General features: G+C 34.5%; 1 protein-coding gene across 1 annotated transcript in view; it reads left to right on the forward strand.

Annotated features, from left to right (window-relative positions):
* The window catches only part of PHF14 (PHD finger protein 14), a 117123-nt gene that overhangs the window by 68334 nt on the left and 33586 nt on the right, over window positions 1-15203 (forward strand). Inside the window, exon 17 of the mRNA XM_004582527.3 lies at window positions 11804-11921. Within this exon, the coding sequence (XP_004582584.3) occupies window positions 11804-11921 (118 nt within the window). The remainder of the gene's footprint in view (window positions 1-11803; window positions 11922-15203) is intronic.

Here is a 15203-nt window from a genome sequence, read left to right on the forward strand (position 1 = left end):
GCGCAGGTCTGAATACTCGTGCGATTTTCTGTTGCTTTGCACAGAAACATAACGGATCACAAGTGGAGCAACCGGCATTGGAACTGGCAGTGATGGGGGATGATGGAGTTACAGATGGCAGCTTCCATCTGCCGATTCATTCCTCAGATGAGCACACCAGCAGGTGGCTGACCAGGCCATCTTCTGTCACATCTTATGGCATCTTAATGTCATTCACAGATTTTTAATAATTGTCAAACATTTTTTGAAAATCTAGTTATTATTTGAAAGCTGAGAATATTAGAATTTTTTGGTAACAATTTTCGTCAAAAATATTTCTTAATATTTGTTCTCTCCCTGTTACCAAAAAAATGTCTTTTTTGCTAAGATTTTTTCATGACAAAGAGTTACAGAAAAAGAGACAGAGATCTTCCATGTACTGGTTCATCTCCCAGACGACCACAGCTCTGTCACATCTTCTTAGTTCCTCTAATGGCTGGGTCTGTGTCTTGTCTGGTAACAGTGGAGACTATCTGAATTCCAGTCACTGTGGGAAGTTCACTGGAGTCCTCACTGAGTCCCAGAGCAGGGTGGGTGTCTCCTTCATTCCCTGCTGTGTCCTGCCCATCAGTCTAAAATTTAAAATTTATGTTTTATATCCTGTTTTGTTAAAGATGTATTTGAAAGGCAGAGTTCCTGAGAGACAGCAGGAGATGGTGAAAGAACTCTCTTTCAGTCTACAGATTTACCCTTGAGGTGACCACGATAGCTGGAGCTGGGCTGGGCTGAATCTTGGGGTCCGGAGCTGCCATATGGGTGCAGGAGCCCATAGACTTGGGCCATCCTCTCATACTCTTCCAGGCACATCAGCAGGAAGCTAGGTCAGAAGTGGGACAGCCAGGACTCAACCTTGTGCCCATGTGGGATGCAGTTGCTGCAAGTGGTGGCTTTACCTACTTTGCTACACCATCGGCCCCTGAACTCCATAAAGCTACTTGGTTGTCCCTGAACTAAGAGCACTGTTACCTTTTTGCCTATTACCTGGGTTTGTAAAAAGCAGTGCTGAGTAATTTAACCTAAGTATCTTTGGATTTAAAATGATGCTTCATTAGAGATTAGAGTCTAAGAAGAAATTAGAAAATAAACAGTGTTGTCCTAAAACTGTTTTGTAAAAATGCTTTCCTAATAATAAAAATTGGGAAAGATGCTTACTTTTTGGATAAACTTTAAAATAAAAGGAAAATATTTTGTTGTTCTATTTTTTTCATGTAACTAGCGTGATTTGGTGTTGTCATTAGACACAGGCATCGCAAATCTGCCTTACACAGTTAGTGTGTACTATATGACACTCTTTCAATGTGTGAGTCACAGTGACAATAAACATTTAATTGTATGATTTGTAAAGAATTTGTATTGTGTCATCAGTGTTTACACTTTAAATTTTTATTTTAAATAAGTATTTACAAGTAATCTGTGTTTAAAGAAAACAGAAGCCTGAATATAATACATAGTGAAGTGTGGTATATCTAGGATATGCAATTTTAGCTGAGGTGAACAGCATAATTTGATGCACGTATAGCAAGGAAAAAGTTCTTATTCAATTATTTTCAATAAAGTTTATTTTTGTAAAGTTGCATTGATTTTCCATTGTAGTATATTAAGAATATTACTTTATACAAGGGAGTGATTATTCTTGGCACATACAGATTACAAATCGCATGAAAAGACAAACTCTACTGCTATCTATAATTCCAAAATTTTCATATTGGCTAATTGAATAGCCTTATTAATAAAATCTCTAATTTTTTCATCTGTAAACAAAGGGAATTTGTGCTTTCTTTTTAATCAAAAGAGTTTCCAAAACAAACAATATATAGTGGTGAAATGAGTTTGAGTACGAAGTTTGAAATTGATAGCAGATTTTTGTCTATAGGGAAGAATATGTAAGACTCCCATATTTTTTAGCAATGTGACCTAACCCTAGGGAAATGTTATTTTAAAGTCTTTGAGCCCCGGAATTATGCTAATGATTTTCTCTTACTCCATCCCAAACTCTCCCTGCTCTGTTTAGCCCTTTCATTTGTTGACTATAAAATATTCACATCTCCATTTTAGAGTTGAAGTAGCTAAAATACAAAGATGCTAAAGTGATATGAAATAAAAATTGCTCCCATTATATGTTGATTACATTATACAATTACATATTAAAATGTGATTTCATCCTTTTTAGACATATATATGTACACTATAGTAGTGCTTGCTAAGTCTGCTGATTTAGTTGCCAACCTGTTATGTGCCCATCAGTTTACTATTGTTTTCCATATTTTATCTCATTTAATCCTCACTAGTTCCTAAGTTAGATGCTGATTTTATCTCATGAGTGAGGAAACTGAGAGGTTCTTGCTTGAGATCACATTATTGGAAAGCAATTGAGTTAAAAAATTAAACACAGGCAGTGTTGGCTCTGTAGCTCGTGCAGTAATGATTAAGTATACTGCCTCTCCACCCTGCACTACCTTAGCATGCTTGACTTTGTAGGGGCAAAGAAGAACTTCCCCTTGTCAGGCACTTTCCACTGTACTGAGGCAGGATACACTGATTGTCACTGGCATGTGCGTCAGTGAAAATAGTTAACCACTTTTTTTGGTGCATTAAATTTTAAATAGGCTTGGCAGGTGTTTATGGAAAAATTACAAAGTCAAGACTGGATCTGTGATTTAAAATACACAATATCCTGTCGTGGGGACGATAGGAGCCTAAAGAAACCATATGGCTTGTTCTGACACTAAGGAAACATGGAATATTAAATGACATTTAGGATGGAACAATATTAGTGATACTTCTTTAAATTTTTTCAAACTTGAATTATGTTTTATTTAACTGAGATTTCAAAGTAGATTCCCATGATACTTAGTGTATCTCTATTCAAAACCATGTAAGTTAATTCCAAATATATCTTCTCAGTTTTCTGCCTTTTTTCCATTATTTGTGCATGCTAGCAAGAATGAGTTGCAGTTTTATTATAAATAATATGGTTGCTTCCTCTTGCATTATGCTTCTTCATTAGTGCTTAACCTGTAGATGGTAGGTACAGCATTTCTCAGAGTGCCAGCTGCAGAGCGTCCTTGGAGAAAGCTGCGTAGACTGATGTCCATGTGACCTCACCAGCTAGCAGGAGAACCAGTTGTTCCTGTTAGTTCTCACATGTTGACAAATAGAGTATTTCCATGAAAACCACACTTCCCGTTGCACCCCCTTTCCCCGTACCATTTGCTTTTGGTTTCTCTGGAGGTTCTGTAGTTTTGCATGGCTGATCGCTTCAGTAGTGTTCTTTTGTCTGTGTGCCACTTTTCACTTTCTTTTTCTCAAAGGAACTTAGAAGCATTTAATCACATCTCTCTAATAGTTACATGTTTAAAAAAATAAACCTTCTCTATGATGTATGACTACTTCCCAGTTTTACCTCATCTTCTAGATCTAAGTATTCAAAGGAAGGAGTGAATGTTTGTGTTTACTACTCTAAAAAAAATCTGCTAACTTCTAGACACTAAACTTCTAAAATTTCTCTTCTGAAAAAGATACAAAGGCAAATAATCAAAACTAAGTGTTTCTGATACATTCTTTTTAGCCAGGAAGGTGGAACAGAGTAACTTGAGAATTTTCCCCCTGATACTGTGTTAACCAGCAGTTACTTTGTGATTTGATTTGGTGTTTTAGCAGTCACACGTGTTCTGATATATTCTCAGAGCACCAGATTCTTTCTTTGATGAGAAACATGAGCTAACTGCTCTGTTTTAAGAATAATTTTGACCAAATATGTTTCCCTTTATAAATACTTCATCATTTATAGATGTATAAAAGTGTATATATGTATATAAATGTATTTTACTTAGTTTTGACAACCAGAAATTAATAATAATAATAATGATAGAGGCAACTGCTTCATCTGGTAAAATAATTCCATTACAACAAATAAGAAGCTACACAAAATCGTGGCATTTAGTTATAGGGTGTCTGTCTCTTTGGATCTGATCATACTGTTTGAATCTGTTGTAGTATTGTTAGTATGTTTCATAAGACATCATGCAGAGTTGCTATGATCTTTAAATGTTAATGTTCTTTTCTTATCACTTTACTGTGTAGATACCCTTCATGAGACCCAACTCTGCCACAGCTCAACCTCGGAGGCAATCCTGGAAACCTCTTTTATAAGAGTGATTTTTAAAATGTGGATAAAACTCTCATAGCGTACATAAAGTAAAGGAGAACAGCTATCTTGTCATTTCCATAAGCTTATCACTGCAAAAAGTTGCCTTTGCTTGTCAGGTTTGAATAGAATATAATTGATTGATTTGCTGTTTGGACTGACAAGGCAGTTAATCTGCCTTTGTGAATTTTTTTCATCTACCTTTTTCTTCCTTTTTTTCTTGTATTTTGCACTAATCAGAAATATTTGGTATGTGCGTTGCTGAAAAATATCTTTTGAGAATTGTCCTACTAAGTCACGTCTTTTCCTCTTTTGGCAAACGATGGTATACAGTGTTTGAACTTATGGAAGAGTGAGTTATGGGACTTTAACACAACATGCTACTCCTGTTACTGAACAATATTAGTAGGAAACAAGAAAGACAATGCTTTCGAACTGTCTGCTGCTCTGTTTCATCTGATTGCTACATATATATATGAAATGCTGTATTACAAAACAACTATAGATTCTTAATATAAATGTCATACCTATTTATAATATTCAGCAAAATTGAAAGATTTGTGAAGCATATGCCATTGTTTTTGTCTCAATTTTAGCATAAAAGCACTAATAACGTTAGCATGACATTTTTACAACTTCAGACTTTAAGCTCTTGGATACAAATATACATGTATTCACTTTTAGAGAATTTTTTAGTAGCAACCAAATTTATTCAGTCCTAATTGTTTTAATATGAACTTTCCATGTTCAGTATAATTGTTTTTCTTGAACATAAATATGTCATTATGAAGTAAACAGGGAGAAACAAAACTTATTGACTATCCAAACTACCACCTGAAAGTTCTCCATCAACATCTGTGTCTTTGCAGAAATTTACAGAATTAAAACTTGGTCTTAATTAAAACTTAATTCAGTCAATGACAGAATTATGTTTAATATTCCATCATTCAGTCTTGAACTGATTTTTGGAAGACACTATCTTATGAAGTTGAAATGCACATATACGTGTAAATTGTCAGCTGTCTCTTAGAATTTCCTGACTCACAAATGTGGTTTTGAACCTTTTTCCAGGTGTAGTGATAATTGAAAATAGATTAAGTTTAGAAGTAGAATATTCAGTGTTATGTAGCTAAAGCAAGTTATAGTGGTATGGTTGCCGTGTTCTAGTAATCTGTTGTCAGAGTAAGAACCACTTGATCAGAATAGTGTAGCAAAAGGAAAATATGGATGAAATTACACATGATCTGAATAATTTCCATGAAGATAGCATAGTATTGGACATAAAAAATATTTTTTACAAAACCAGTAAGCTGTTTTTTCCCTTAAAGAGCAAGTGCTATTTATCACTACATAGTCTTAAGTGAAAGTTGATAATTCTTACTGTAGCTGACCTCCAGCAAATTTTAAGAAAAATGGCAGATTGACATTTTTTGAATGAAATATGCCAATACCTTAGGTCTGGACTCTCTTTTAATATAAAGTGAGAAGTTACTAGCGATCATTTCATCTTAGGACTTTTTTGGGTGGCAGTTAGGCCAGTAATTTGGGTGCCTTTTTGAATTACAATTGTTTTCACCTTGGTTCCAATTAGAAAACAATATATCAACATTCTGCATTTTCATATTTTTATTGGTAGAAATGTTTATTTCATATGTGGTGCTGTCACTAAGAATCTACATGATTTTACTGATTAAAATCATAATTCATAAGGCAATGTGCACTGCCAAGGTATAGTTAACTGAAGAACTTTTGAAGGAAGTAGAATAAAACAGGTTTTGCTAATAATGTGCACGCTTTTATATTTCCACTGTGTAAAATTAATGCTTGTCCATAGTTGGTTCATTTAGTATTCAGTTAGTGTGATTCTGAGAAAATATGTCCTCAATGGCTCCTATATTGCAGATTCATGTAAGAGTAAACAACATATCAGTTACATGATGGGTATTTGTCATGTTATAAGAAAGCAAAACAGACAAACAAAAACAGTAAAACTTTAGGAAGGAAACTTCATCTCCTTGAAATAGAAGAATTTTGTAGTATGAGTAGTGGCTCTCTGGTGTAATCATCATGATCATCAGAATCACAGCATGAAAATTTTTTTTAAGATTTATTTATACTTATTGGGAAGGCAGATTTACAGAGAGAAGGAGAGACAGAATAAGATCTTCTATCTGTTGGTTCACTCCCCAAGCGGCTGCAATGGCCAGAGCTGAGCTGATCCAAAGCCTGGAGCCAGGTGCCTCTACTGGATCTCCCACGCAGGTACAGGACCATCCTCTACTGTTTTCCCAGGCCACAATAGGGAGCTAGATGGGAAGTGAGGCAGTTGGGATACCAACTGGTGCCTGTATGAGATCCTGGCACATGCTAGGAAAGTACTTCAGCCACTAGGCTACCACTCTGGGCCCCAACATGGAGTTTTTTAGAACACAAGTGGTTGCCCCATTGTCTATCATCCTTCCTGACTGTATGGTTCCCTCCTGCAGTGGGACTGTTTAATCCAGTATGTCTGGATGAGGTATGAAAGTGTATTTATATCTCTGGCAGTTTCTCAGTTGATATCTGAGTATCAACTGGTACTGGTACTGGTACTGGCACTCTGGGATACTGCTTGGAGAACCATTTGTGTTTACTATTGTGCTTGGCTTTGACTGCTAAGGGAGCATTGTTTTAATCGTTTTAAAAGGGTCCTTAGATTTTAAATCATATTAGTTTCTAGATGCAGAATAGTTTGTTTCAAGTAAATCACATGCAAAAATTTATGTTTATGAATTGCATTGAAGGCTTATTTTACACGTGGAGTAGAAACATCACTGTTTTAGACAGGAGAGAATGAAGGGATGTGGATTCTGTCCAGACACTTACCTTTTGTTTAAGAAACAGAAAGACTGGAATTTAAAATTATGTTTGAACATGAAAGCAATTCGGGCCTAGACTTTATTCATAACTTTAGAAATTAAATTTATATAACACTTACATATTGTGAATTGCTGGTTTCTTGAATGTTTTATAGGTATGTTGTTAAAATAGATTGGTGACTGATAATATGGTGTGACTGATAATTTTTATGCTCATTGTCCTATTTCCCTGTTTTTACACTCTATTGCGTGATGAAAATCACTTAAACACTTAAGAGTGACATTATTTGATAAGTGAAACTCCCCACTGTCTTTATTGTATTCCTATATTCACAAAACCCTTTCAGAGAATTCAGAAAGACTGCATTGCAGAGTAGGATATTTGAAATATGAATTTGTCTTTAATTTTCTGAAATGGCTGGAACTTATTTAAGAGACTAATGTCAGAGTTGCCTGGCATATGAAAACAGTTGTTTTTCTTACCTGTCTGAATCAGCAGTTCATAAAATCATAGCATTAAGGATTGTGATTGTTAAGATAGGGATGTTCTGCAGACACTTCTTACAGAAAGCCCTCTCTGCCTCAGTGTTTGTTCTAAGGCTTTGTGTAGGCCTGCCAGTAAGATTCACTGCCGTCCAAGGTACATGAACTGCATGACACTGTATTTTCATGCTGGGCTTTGCAAGTAAAATAAGATTGACCCCAGCCATTATCCCACTTATCTGATTTATATTGTAAAACAAAAATCTGTGCTATTAATTAGAGCATAATCAGTTAATTGTGAACAGAAAAATACGAAGTTTTGTAGCACCCGTGCCCAGCAGGTTGTACTATTAAAAAAAATTTGCAAGAGCATGAACAGATGAAAGTCAAGTGTAGTAAGGAATAAAGCAGACATGTGTCAGGTATGAAAATGTCTAATCATTTTTCATGCTGTGAAGAGGTGCTTGAGCTTACTGCTTTTTTATATATAAATGTTCGATTTCTTGATTTATTTTTTATTTCTACTCTCTATCTGATGTGCTGAGTGACTCTATCCTCTCAGTGACTATTAAACATGGATCTGAGTGTGGATAACTGTCCATGTTCTTTTGCACATTATACACATTTATATGCAAAGAATACATCTTATCTTGCCACTCATTTACTCATTTCCGCTTGTGATAATGGTGTTAATAGGTTCAAGTCTTTCATATTAGTCTTATATTTGTGAAATATTTAAAGATATTTTCTGATTATTTTGTGAACAAAATGTTCATGTAGATTGCACTAAAATTGTGTATTATAAGGAGTAAAATATTGTACTAATTGATTTTAAATGTTAATCTAAAACTGGTAATGAAGAGTTTTGTGCAAGCTTGTCTTATTCTAAGAGCAATTTAACTCATGGACTACTGTTCAATAAAAAAAAAAAATCACTACTCGTTACGAGATTGTTGTGGGTGCTTGAGCTGCCAGTGAGATTGTTTAAGTAATGCTAGTAATCATGTCCAATTTTTGAATCTTTCTTGTATGAAATTTTTTCGTAGAAGTGAAAAACTTTGAAAATTCAATTGATCCGTTCCCTTGATACTTACTTTTTTTTTCAGGTGAATTAATGTAATAGTGTCTATTTGCAGAATCAACTTACTGTTTGATTCTGGGTAAGCTTGGTGGAGATCTAAGTTAACTGTTCCACTGGTATATGGTCGACTTCGTTGTGAAAACGTACACCTGTAAGATCTTGCTGTGGATTTTGCTTCTGCCTGAAGTTTGGCTTATTATCATCTAACTGTTCAATTGTGTGTGTAGGAGGTGCACTTAATTGCTTCAATTGGTTTTTGAAGATGTTATTTAGTGTGATCTCCTAATGATATTATCACTAGAAATTAAGGGATGAAAACGTTCTGGAATGCTGCCTCTTAGCAAAAGAGGAAATATAATTGTTTCTTTTTGTCTACATTGTTCTGAGTGGTCAGGTAGACACCTGGCTGCCCGTTGTATGAATCATGGCACATTTGAAGGCCAATCGTCTTGTTCCCCTTCTTAGTCTAGGATGCTATGCTTAATCATATGCTAAGTAAGTACTTCAAATACTTAAGTACTATGTTTATTTGATTGCTGCATTTTATTTTCAGTGTGTGAAAAATCATATATAATTAATGTATTTATAGCTGATATGAATCTGATGTCCACAATGTTGTGTTTGGTAAGAATTTAATAAAACAATAAGGTTTCATTTTATTTTCTAAGTGAAATGCATCTTATGTCATTTAAAGCTTTACTTTTTGAATGCTGTATAATGTCATGTAAGATAAATATACTTGAAGCATTCAGCTTGGATTTTATTTAAAAAAATGCAGTGTTCCTCTGCTGACTAGTTTTATATTTTTAGCACTGTGAAACGCTTTCTCTGTATTTCATATGTGCTAATGGTATAACAGTGTGTATTTATTATATAAACATTTGTGTTATTTAATAAAGTGTATTATGCTCATCACTATCATTTATGAGTCAAAGACCACTTTTACAAAAGTTTTTAAACCTTTTTTCCACAATTTTGATAAATATACGCTATTTATAGCTGCAATGATGTTTTCCAGGTATAATTAAGAAACAGAGGTAAAGACTGCAAATAAAATTGATCCATAACAGTGTTAATTATTACAGCTTTTAGGTATAAGATAATTAAAGGATTTGATGTAAGTTTCTGACTTTAAAGTTTTTTCAAACAATTTAATGTAAAACCTAGCCTGAATTTGTTAACTAACAAGATTTGATAAAGATTCCAAAGTGACTGAAGCAAATAATGGACGCAAGTATTTCACAATTTTGACCATCTGCTTTGTTCCTTGGATCTAAGGTTCTCAATTTATTTCTTACATTTCCCCATAGTATTACAATTCTTGCAAATTCTGCTAGAATTAATTGGTGTCACTCAGAATATTTTTCTTACCAGCATCTAAAGCTATGTTTTTTAAAATCCAGTGTTCTGTGATAAAAAGTACAACCAATTTTTTTCACATGGGATTAATTTTAGAAACCTGCATAAAGAGAATATGTATGCATATTTGTTTATCAGCAAATCTATTGAGTTCAAGATTGGGTTATTTTCTTTTGGATGTTAATAGTTTTTAATGGTATTAACTACTTCTTTTTACTATCTAGAGTTAAAATTTTTATTCATTGCTGAGTAAGACATTTTATAGAACTTTTCTGTCACACCTAGTTATTTGGAAATATAACAAACACATAAGCGTTACACCTGCGAATTTAAGTCTTTTTGAGAGGCTTGATTTATGAAGAAAACAAAGAATTAGATAATTTTAAACTGCATGTGCTTCAAATTATCTTCTGACACAGCTGGCATATAAAATCTTTACTTTTTTCCTGTTTTCACTAGTCTTGATTTGAATGATAGCACGGTTTTACAAGTAAATGGAAGTTAGTAATAGACAGGAAACTTGACAGTTTGGCAAAGTTGTTCTCAGTATATTAGCTGCAAATCCATCCTTACCAACAAGAATCATCCTTGTGCTTGAAGGTCATAAATAATGAGTATTGGTTCTTTTTAATATTTATCATGATTTTTGCCTGGAGTTATTCCCTAGAAATCACAATTTGCAAAGGTTACTAAGCAAGCACAAAATAAAATCATAGTAGTTAGGTTGGAATTGAATTGTAATTTTGCATTTTGTTTAAGTAATATGTGCCTTACACATTTTTCCCCTGGATTTGTTGGGTTTGTTGGCTGGTGAAGTTTTAAGTTAGTACGATAAACAATTTTAGAGAATCTGAACATTTATAGAGAAGTATTATTTACTTTTAAAAACACACAAAATGAAGACTATTACACTTCTGTAAGATATATACATCTTTGTTATGTGTTAAGTTTTGATCTTGTTATTCCAATTAATGCAAAGTTCTTTTTACCAACCATTGAAATAATACAGATTCTTCTTCATTGTCAGCAGGATGAGATTGTCTGAAACAAAGAATAGGTATGATAGTTTTCTTAGATTTTGTACCTTCTAGGTGACAGAGATACTATCAAAACATTTATTTGTAAGTTTTTTTTAATGTAGGCAAATCAAAAGCACTTTGGAAAAATGACATCAGGTTTGAGAGACCAATATTCTGCTCTTAGGGTGATTTCTTCTCCTTTTGTGTATTTCAGTATTCTGTGATTTAACATGTATCATTACTTTATGTAGGTTGTGTCAGCAAATTTATAATTTATTTGTTGTCTACTTTAAAGAAAGATGAAGTGTAAGTTTATAACATTGATTGCAACCGAGTAAAATTCCCTACAGTACTCAAATTTTTAAAATAACCACAATGTGTTGCACTAAATTTATAACCTTGAGTATTACATAGGTATCTTATATTAGAATCTTACAATAATATATTATTATCTTACATTATTAAGTGCTTTTAAATTATCTGATAGGAAATAATTATTTATGTTCAAGACTGAAATGGTTATGGTTGTTTTGAGCACAAGTGACTATACACTTGCATTCATTCACATAATTTTAACATTTATGCCATCACAGTGGATGGCTACTGTTTTGTTGACTGAATTGTAGTTGTATTTTTTTCTTTAAGGCTTTTATTACAGGTTTAGATTGTGTCTCTCATAAATACTGAAGTAATGAGCTAATGAACCACGGATAGGATTAACCGTGCTAAACCTGAAATGCACAAGATTTTCTCTTTGATTTTGAAGTAGCTGGTTTTTATATTATTTAGATATAGCGTACGTTTATTTATCCTGCAGGTGTGATGAGTGTAGACTCTGCTACCATTTTGGCTGTTTGGATCCTCCCTTGAAAAAGTCTCCTAAACAAACAGGTTATGGATGGATATGTCAGGAGTGTGATTCTTCATCTTCTAAGGTAAGGGGAAAACATCTATGGGAAAAAGCTGCTTCCCTGAAACAAAATAGCTTTTCCATATCACACCATCAGTGTTCTAGCTAAACAAGTTTTGAATATGTGGGGCCCATGCTTTAATTTGATGCATGTTAAGAATATATCACTTTATTCTGTTACTTTATGGAAAAAAAAAACTCTTAAGTGATATAAATTTCCTCTGGGGAGTATTTTTTTTTATGTTCACTACAGTGCTGAAGCACATTTAGTGGTGCTCTTACAGCCAAAAAAGTAACCATGTGCTAGTTTGCCACACATCAGGAGTGGCAGGAACACTACACCCTGGGTCTTACTAAATTAGGTTAGCCGAGAGAGAAGCCAGTAAAGTTCAGTTTGTTTTGCATATGGATCATCTGAAAATACACTTGGAATTGAAATTCTTTTTCTGTAAAACAACTAGATTTCATGTCTTAATTAGTATTTTTAATATTTGTTTTATTTTTGATAAAGTTGTTTAATGATTTATGCCCAAAAGAAACTTTTATTTAGAAAATCATCATGATTCACGATTTAAATGATAGTATTTTTAAAACTAAATATTTGTTTGAAAGACAAAAACAAAAGGAAAACAAATATATATTTTTGAGGATATAAATATGTTTAAGAATATATATATATATATGTATACATACACACACACACATACACACATGAGGAGAGAGAGAGAGAGTCCTGCTGTTGGTTTACTCTCCAGATGCTCAGTGCTTGTGAACTCCAGGCTGATGTATGGCTGGCAGGATCTCAGAGCCACTAAGTCATCCCCACGACCACCTGGTTCTGCGTTAGTAGGAAGCTAGAATCAAGAGCTAGAGCTGGGAATCCATCCCACGCATTTCTGCATAAGATGGACATGTCTTAACCATCAGGATTAATGCACATTTCAATTGCATGTTTCTATGAAAGTGTGAGTGGATAACTAGATTTTGCTGCTTTGACTCCTTTAACAAAAATATTGAATATGTTTGAATAAAGTCATTTTGGTCAGCTGTGGCTTAATCAAGCTGTTCTTTCTTAAAAAGAAAATGAGTTAGGGACTATTACTGTGGTCTAGCAGGTGAGGCCATTGCCTGCAATGCTGTAATCCCATATGGGTCACATATGTCTCACCAGATGGCTGCTAGCCAGGATTCCATCTGGGTCTCACATGTGGGTGGCAGGATCCATGTACCTGGACCATATTTTGCTGCCTTCCTAGGCAAACTAGCAGGAGGCTGGATCTGAAACAGAGCAGCTAAGAGTTTGTCCAGGTCTCCCATGTGAATGGAAGAAACTCAAGTAACTGGACCATCTTCTGCTACCCTCCTAGGTGCATTAACAGGAAGTTGGACCTTAAATGGAACAAGTAGGACTCGACCTGGCATTCCTATAGGACGTTAGTATCACAGGGGGCAGCTGAATGTGCTGTGCTACGATGCCATCCCTCCTTGCATGGTTTTGACTTGAACAATGGATGATGATGATGTTAACTTTAACCACATGATTGTTTGCCATTCTTCTATATTTAGGGAAGTCACAATATCCCAAATGGGTCCCCTTTTGTATCCTGCTGCTCTACTTTCCATCCAGCTCCTCGCTAGAGGTCTGGACAAAGCAGTGGTTGATGGCCCAAGTGTTTGGTCCCTGGCACTACATGAGATTCCCAGATGAAGTTCCAGGCTCCTGGCTTTGGCAACCATCTGGGGAGTGAACCAGCTTATGGAAGATTTCTCTCTCTACCTCCAGTCTCTCTCTGTAACTTTGTCAAATAAACAAATCATTTTTCTTTAAAAAAAAAAAACAGTGATAGTATACAAGAACCTTGAGACTACTTACACAGTCTATTCCTCATCAAACTTTCATGTTCTGTTTTATTCAGTAGTTATAATTTGTAATCTTCAGAGGGTTGCATTCATTACCATTTTATTCAAATCACACCAAATTTGGTTAATGAAAGCCACTTCAAGTTGGTTTCTGGGTCCTCCAGATATGATTTCATTGATTTTTCAATATTTCCTCATTGAAAACTTCTGGCTTAAATTGTTCCCCCCACTTCCCTACTTTTTGAGCCCATCATTTCTGCAAGGACCATGGTTCCTTTCAGTCAAAAATGGTGTTTAGAAAACAAAATATTTTGTGCTCATTGATATTGGGATGTTGGTTCTCCTAGTTCTCACTAGACAGCCACGAGGACTATATAGATGCATATACATACACACACACAAATACACACCTCTGTTATTTCTATGTGATCATAAATATTGAAAACTACTGCGCTTTTATCCCTTTTTATTTTGTAAGTCCTTACCAACAAAACACGCTTCTGTTACCTTTAATATGTGTTCTTCTGTGATCACACCCTTAATTTGGAAAAATGTATTGCCACACTCTCTGCCTTCCTCACATAGATACCTATTTGATTGGAAGTCTGATGATTTTTAGACTAAGTTGTTTGTGAAAAGAAGACAGAAGGTTGAGGGAGAACCTTTACACAGATTTATACATGAATTTTTTTTGAGCTCCCCAGGTACTTTTTGTGAGTAGTTGAGACTAGGAACCTCTAATATACCTATTTTTCAAACTCTTCAGTTATCAACAAATTTCAACAAGTTAGCATTTTAAACTTATATTTTGCATTTATATGTAACATATTAAAGTAGACAGTAGAGGTAAGGTATTTTTTTCAAAATTAAGACATGGTTTACTGTTTATTCTTTTCTATGGTATACTTGATACAGATCTCGAATTTCTGTCTGCCAAAACTCCCCAAATGAAGATAACTTGTCTTGACATGGTTAAAGGAGCATGTGTAAATGTTTCTTTTAAAGCTGCTTGCATCAAGCCATTATGTTCATCAGTGCTGCTGAGGACTTAGTTATCCGTCTTGTCACTTCACACTGACTGTGCCACCTACTCCCACGAGCGTCTCATCCTTGCTTAGGCTCTCTCCTCTGAGAAATCGCAGTCTCTATGGCCCGCCATTATCTGATTACCACAACATGCCTGAGCTTGGAGATTGCCATTTGATTCATTCTTATTTGGTCTTTTAAGTTTACAGATGTTTCGAGTAGAAACATGTACATTCAAATGCATGGAAAACTCATCTAACTGTCTTATGGAGGGTATTTTCTGGAACTACAAATGCATGATACACCAGCTATGGCAAGCTTTTTTTAATTAGAAATCTCTGAATATAAGGAATAGGATTTTAAAACTTTGTTTTATTTTCCAACATTTCTGCTTTGACTAATTGGAATTCTAAAACTGATA

Source organism: Ochotona princeps, chromosome 20 (genome assembly GCF_030435755.1).
Source record: "Ochotona princeps isolate mOchPri1 chromosome 20, mOchPri1.hap1, whole genome shotgun sequence".
Taxonomy (NCBI): Eukaryota; Metazoa; Chordata; class Mammalia; order Lagomorpha; family Ochotonidae; genus Ochotona; species Ochotona princeps.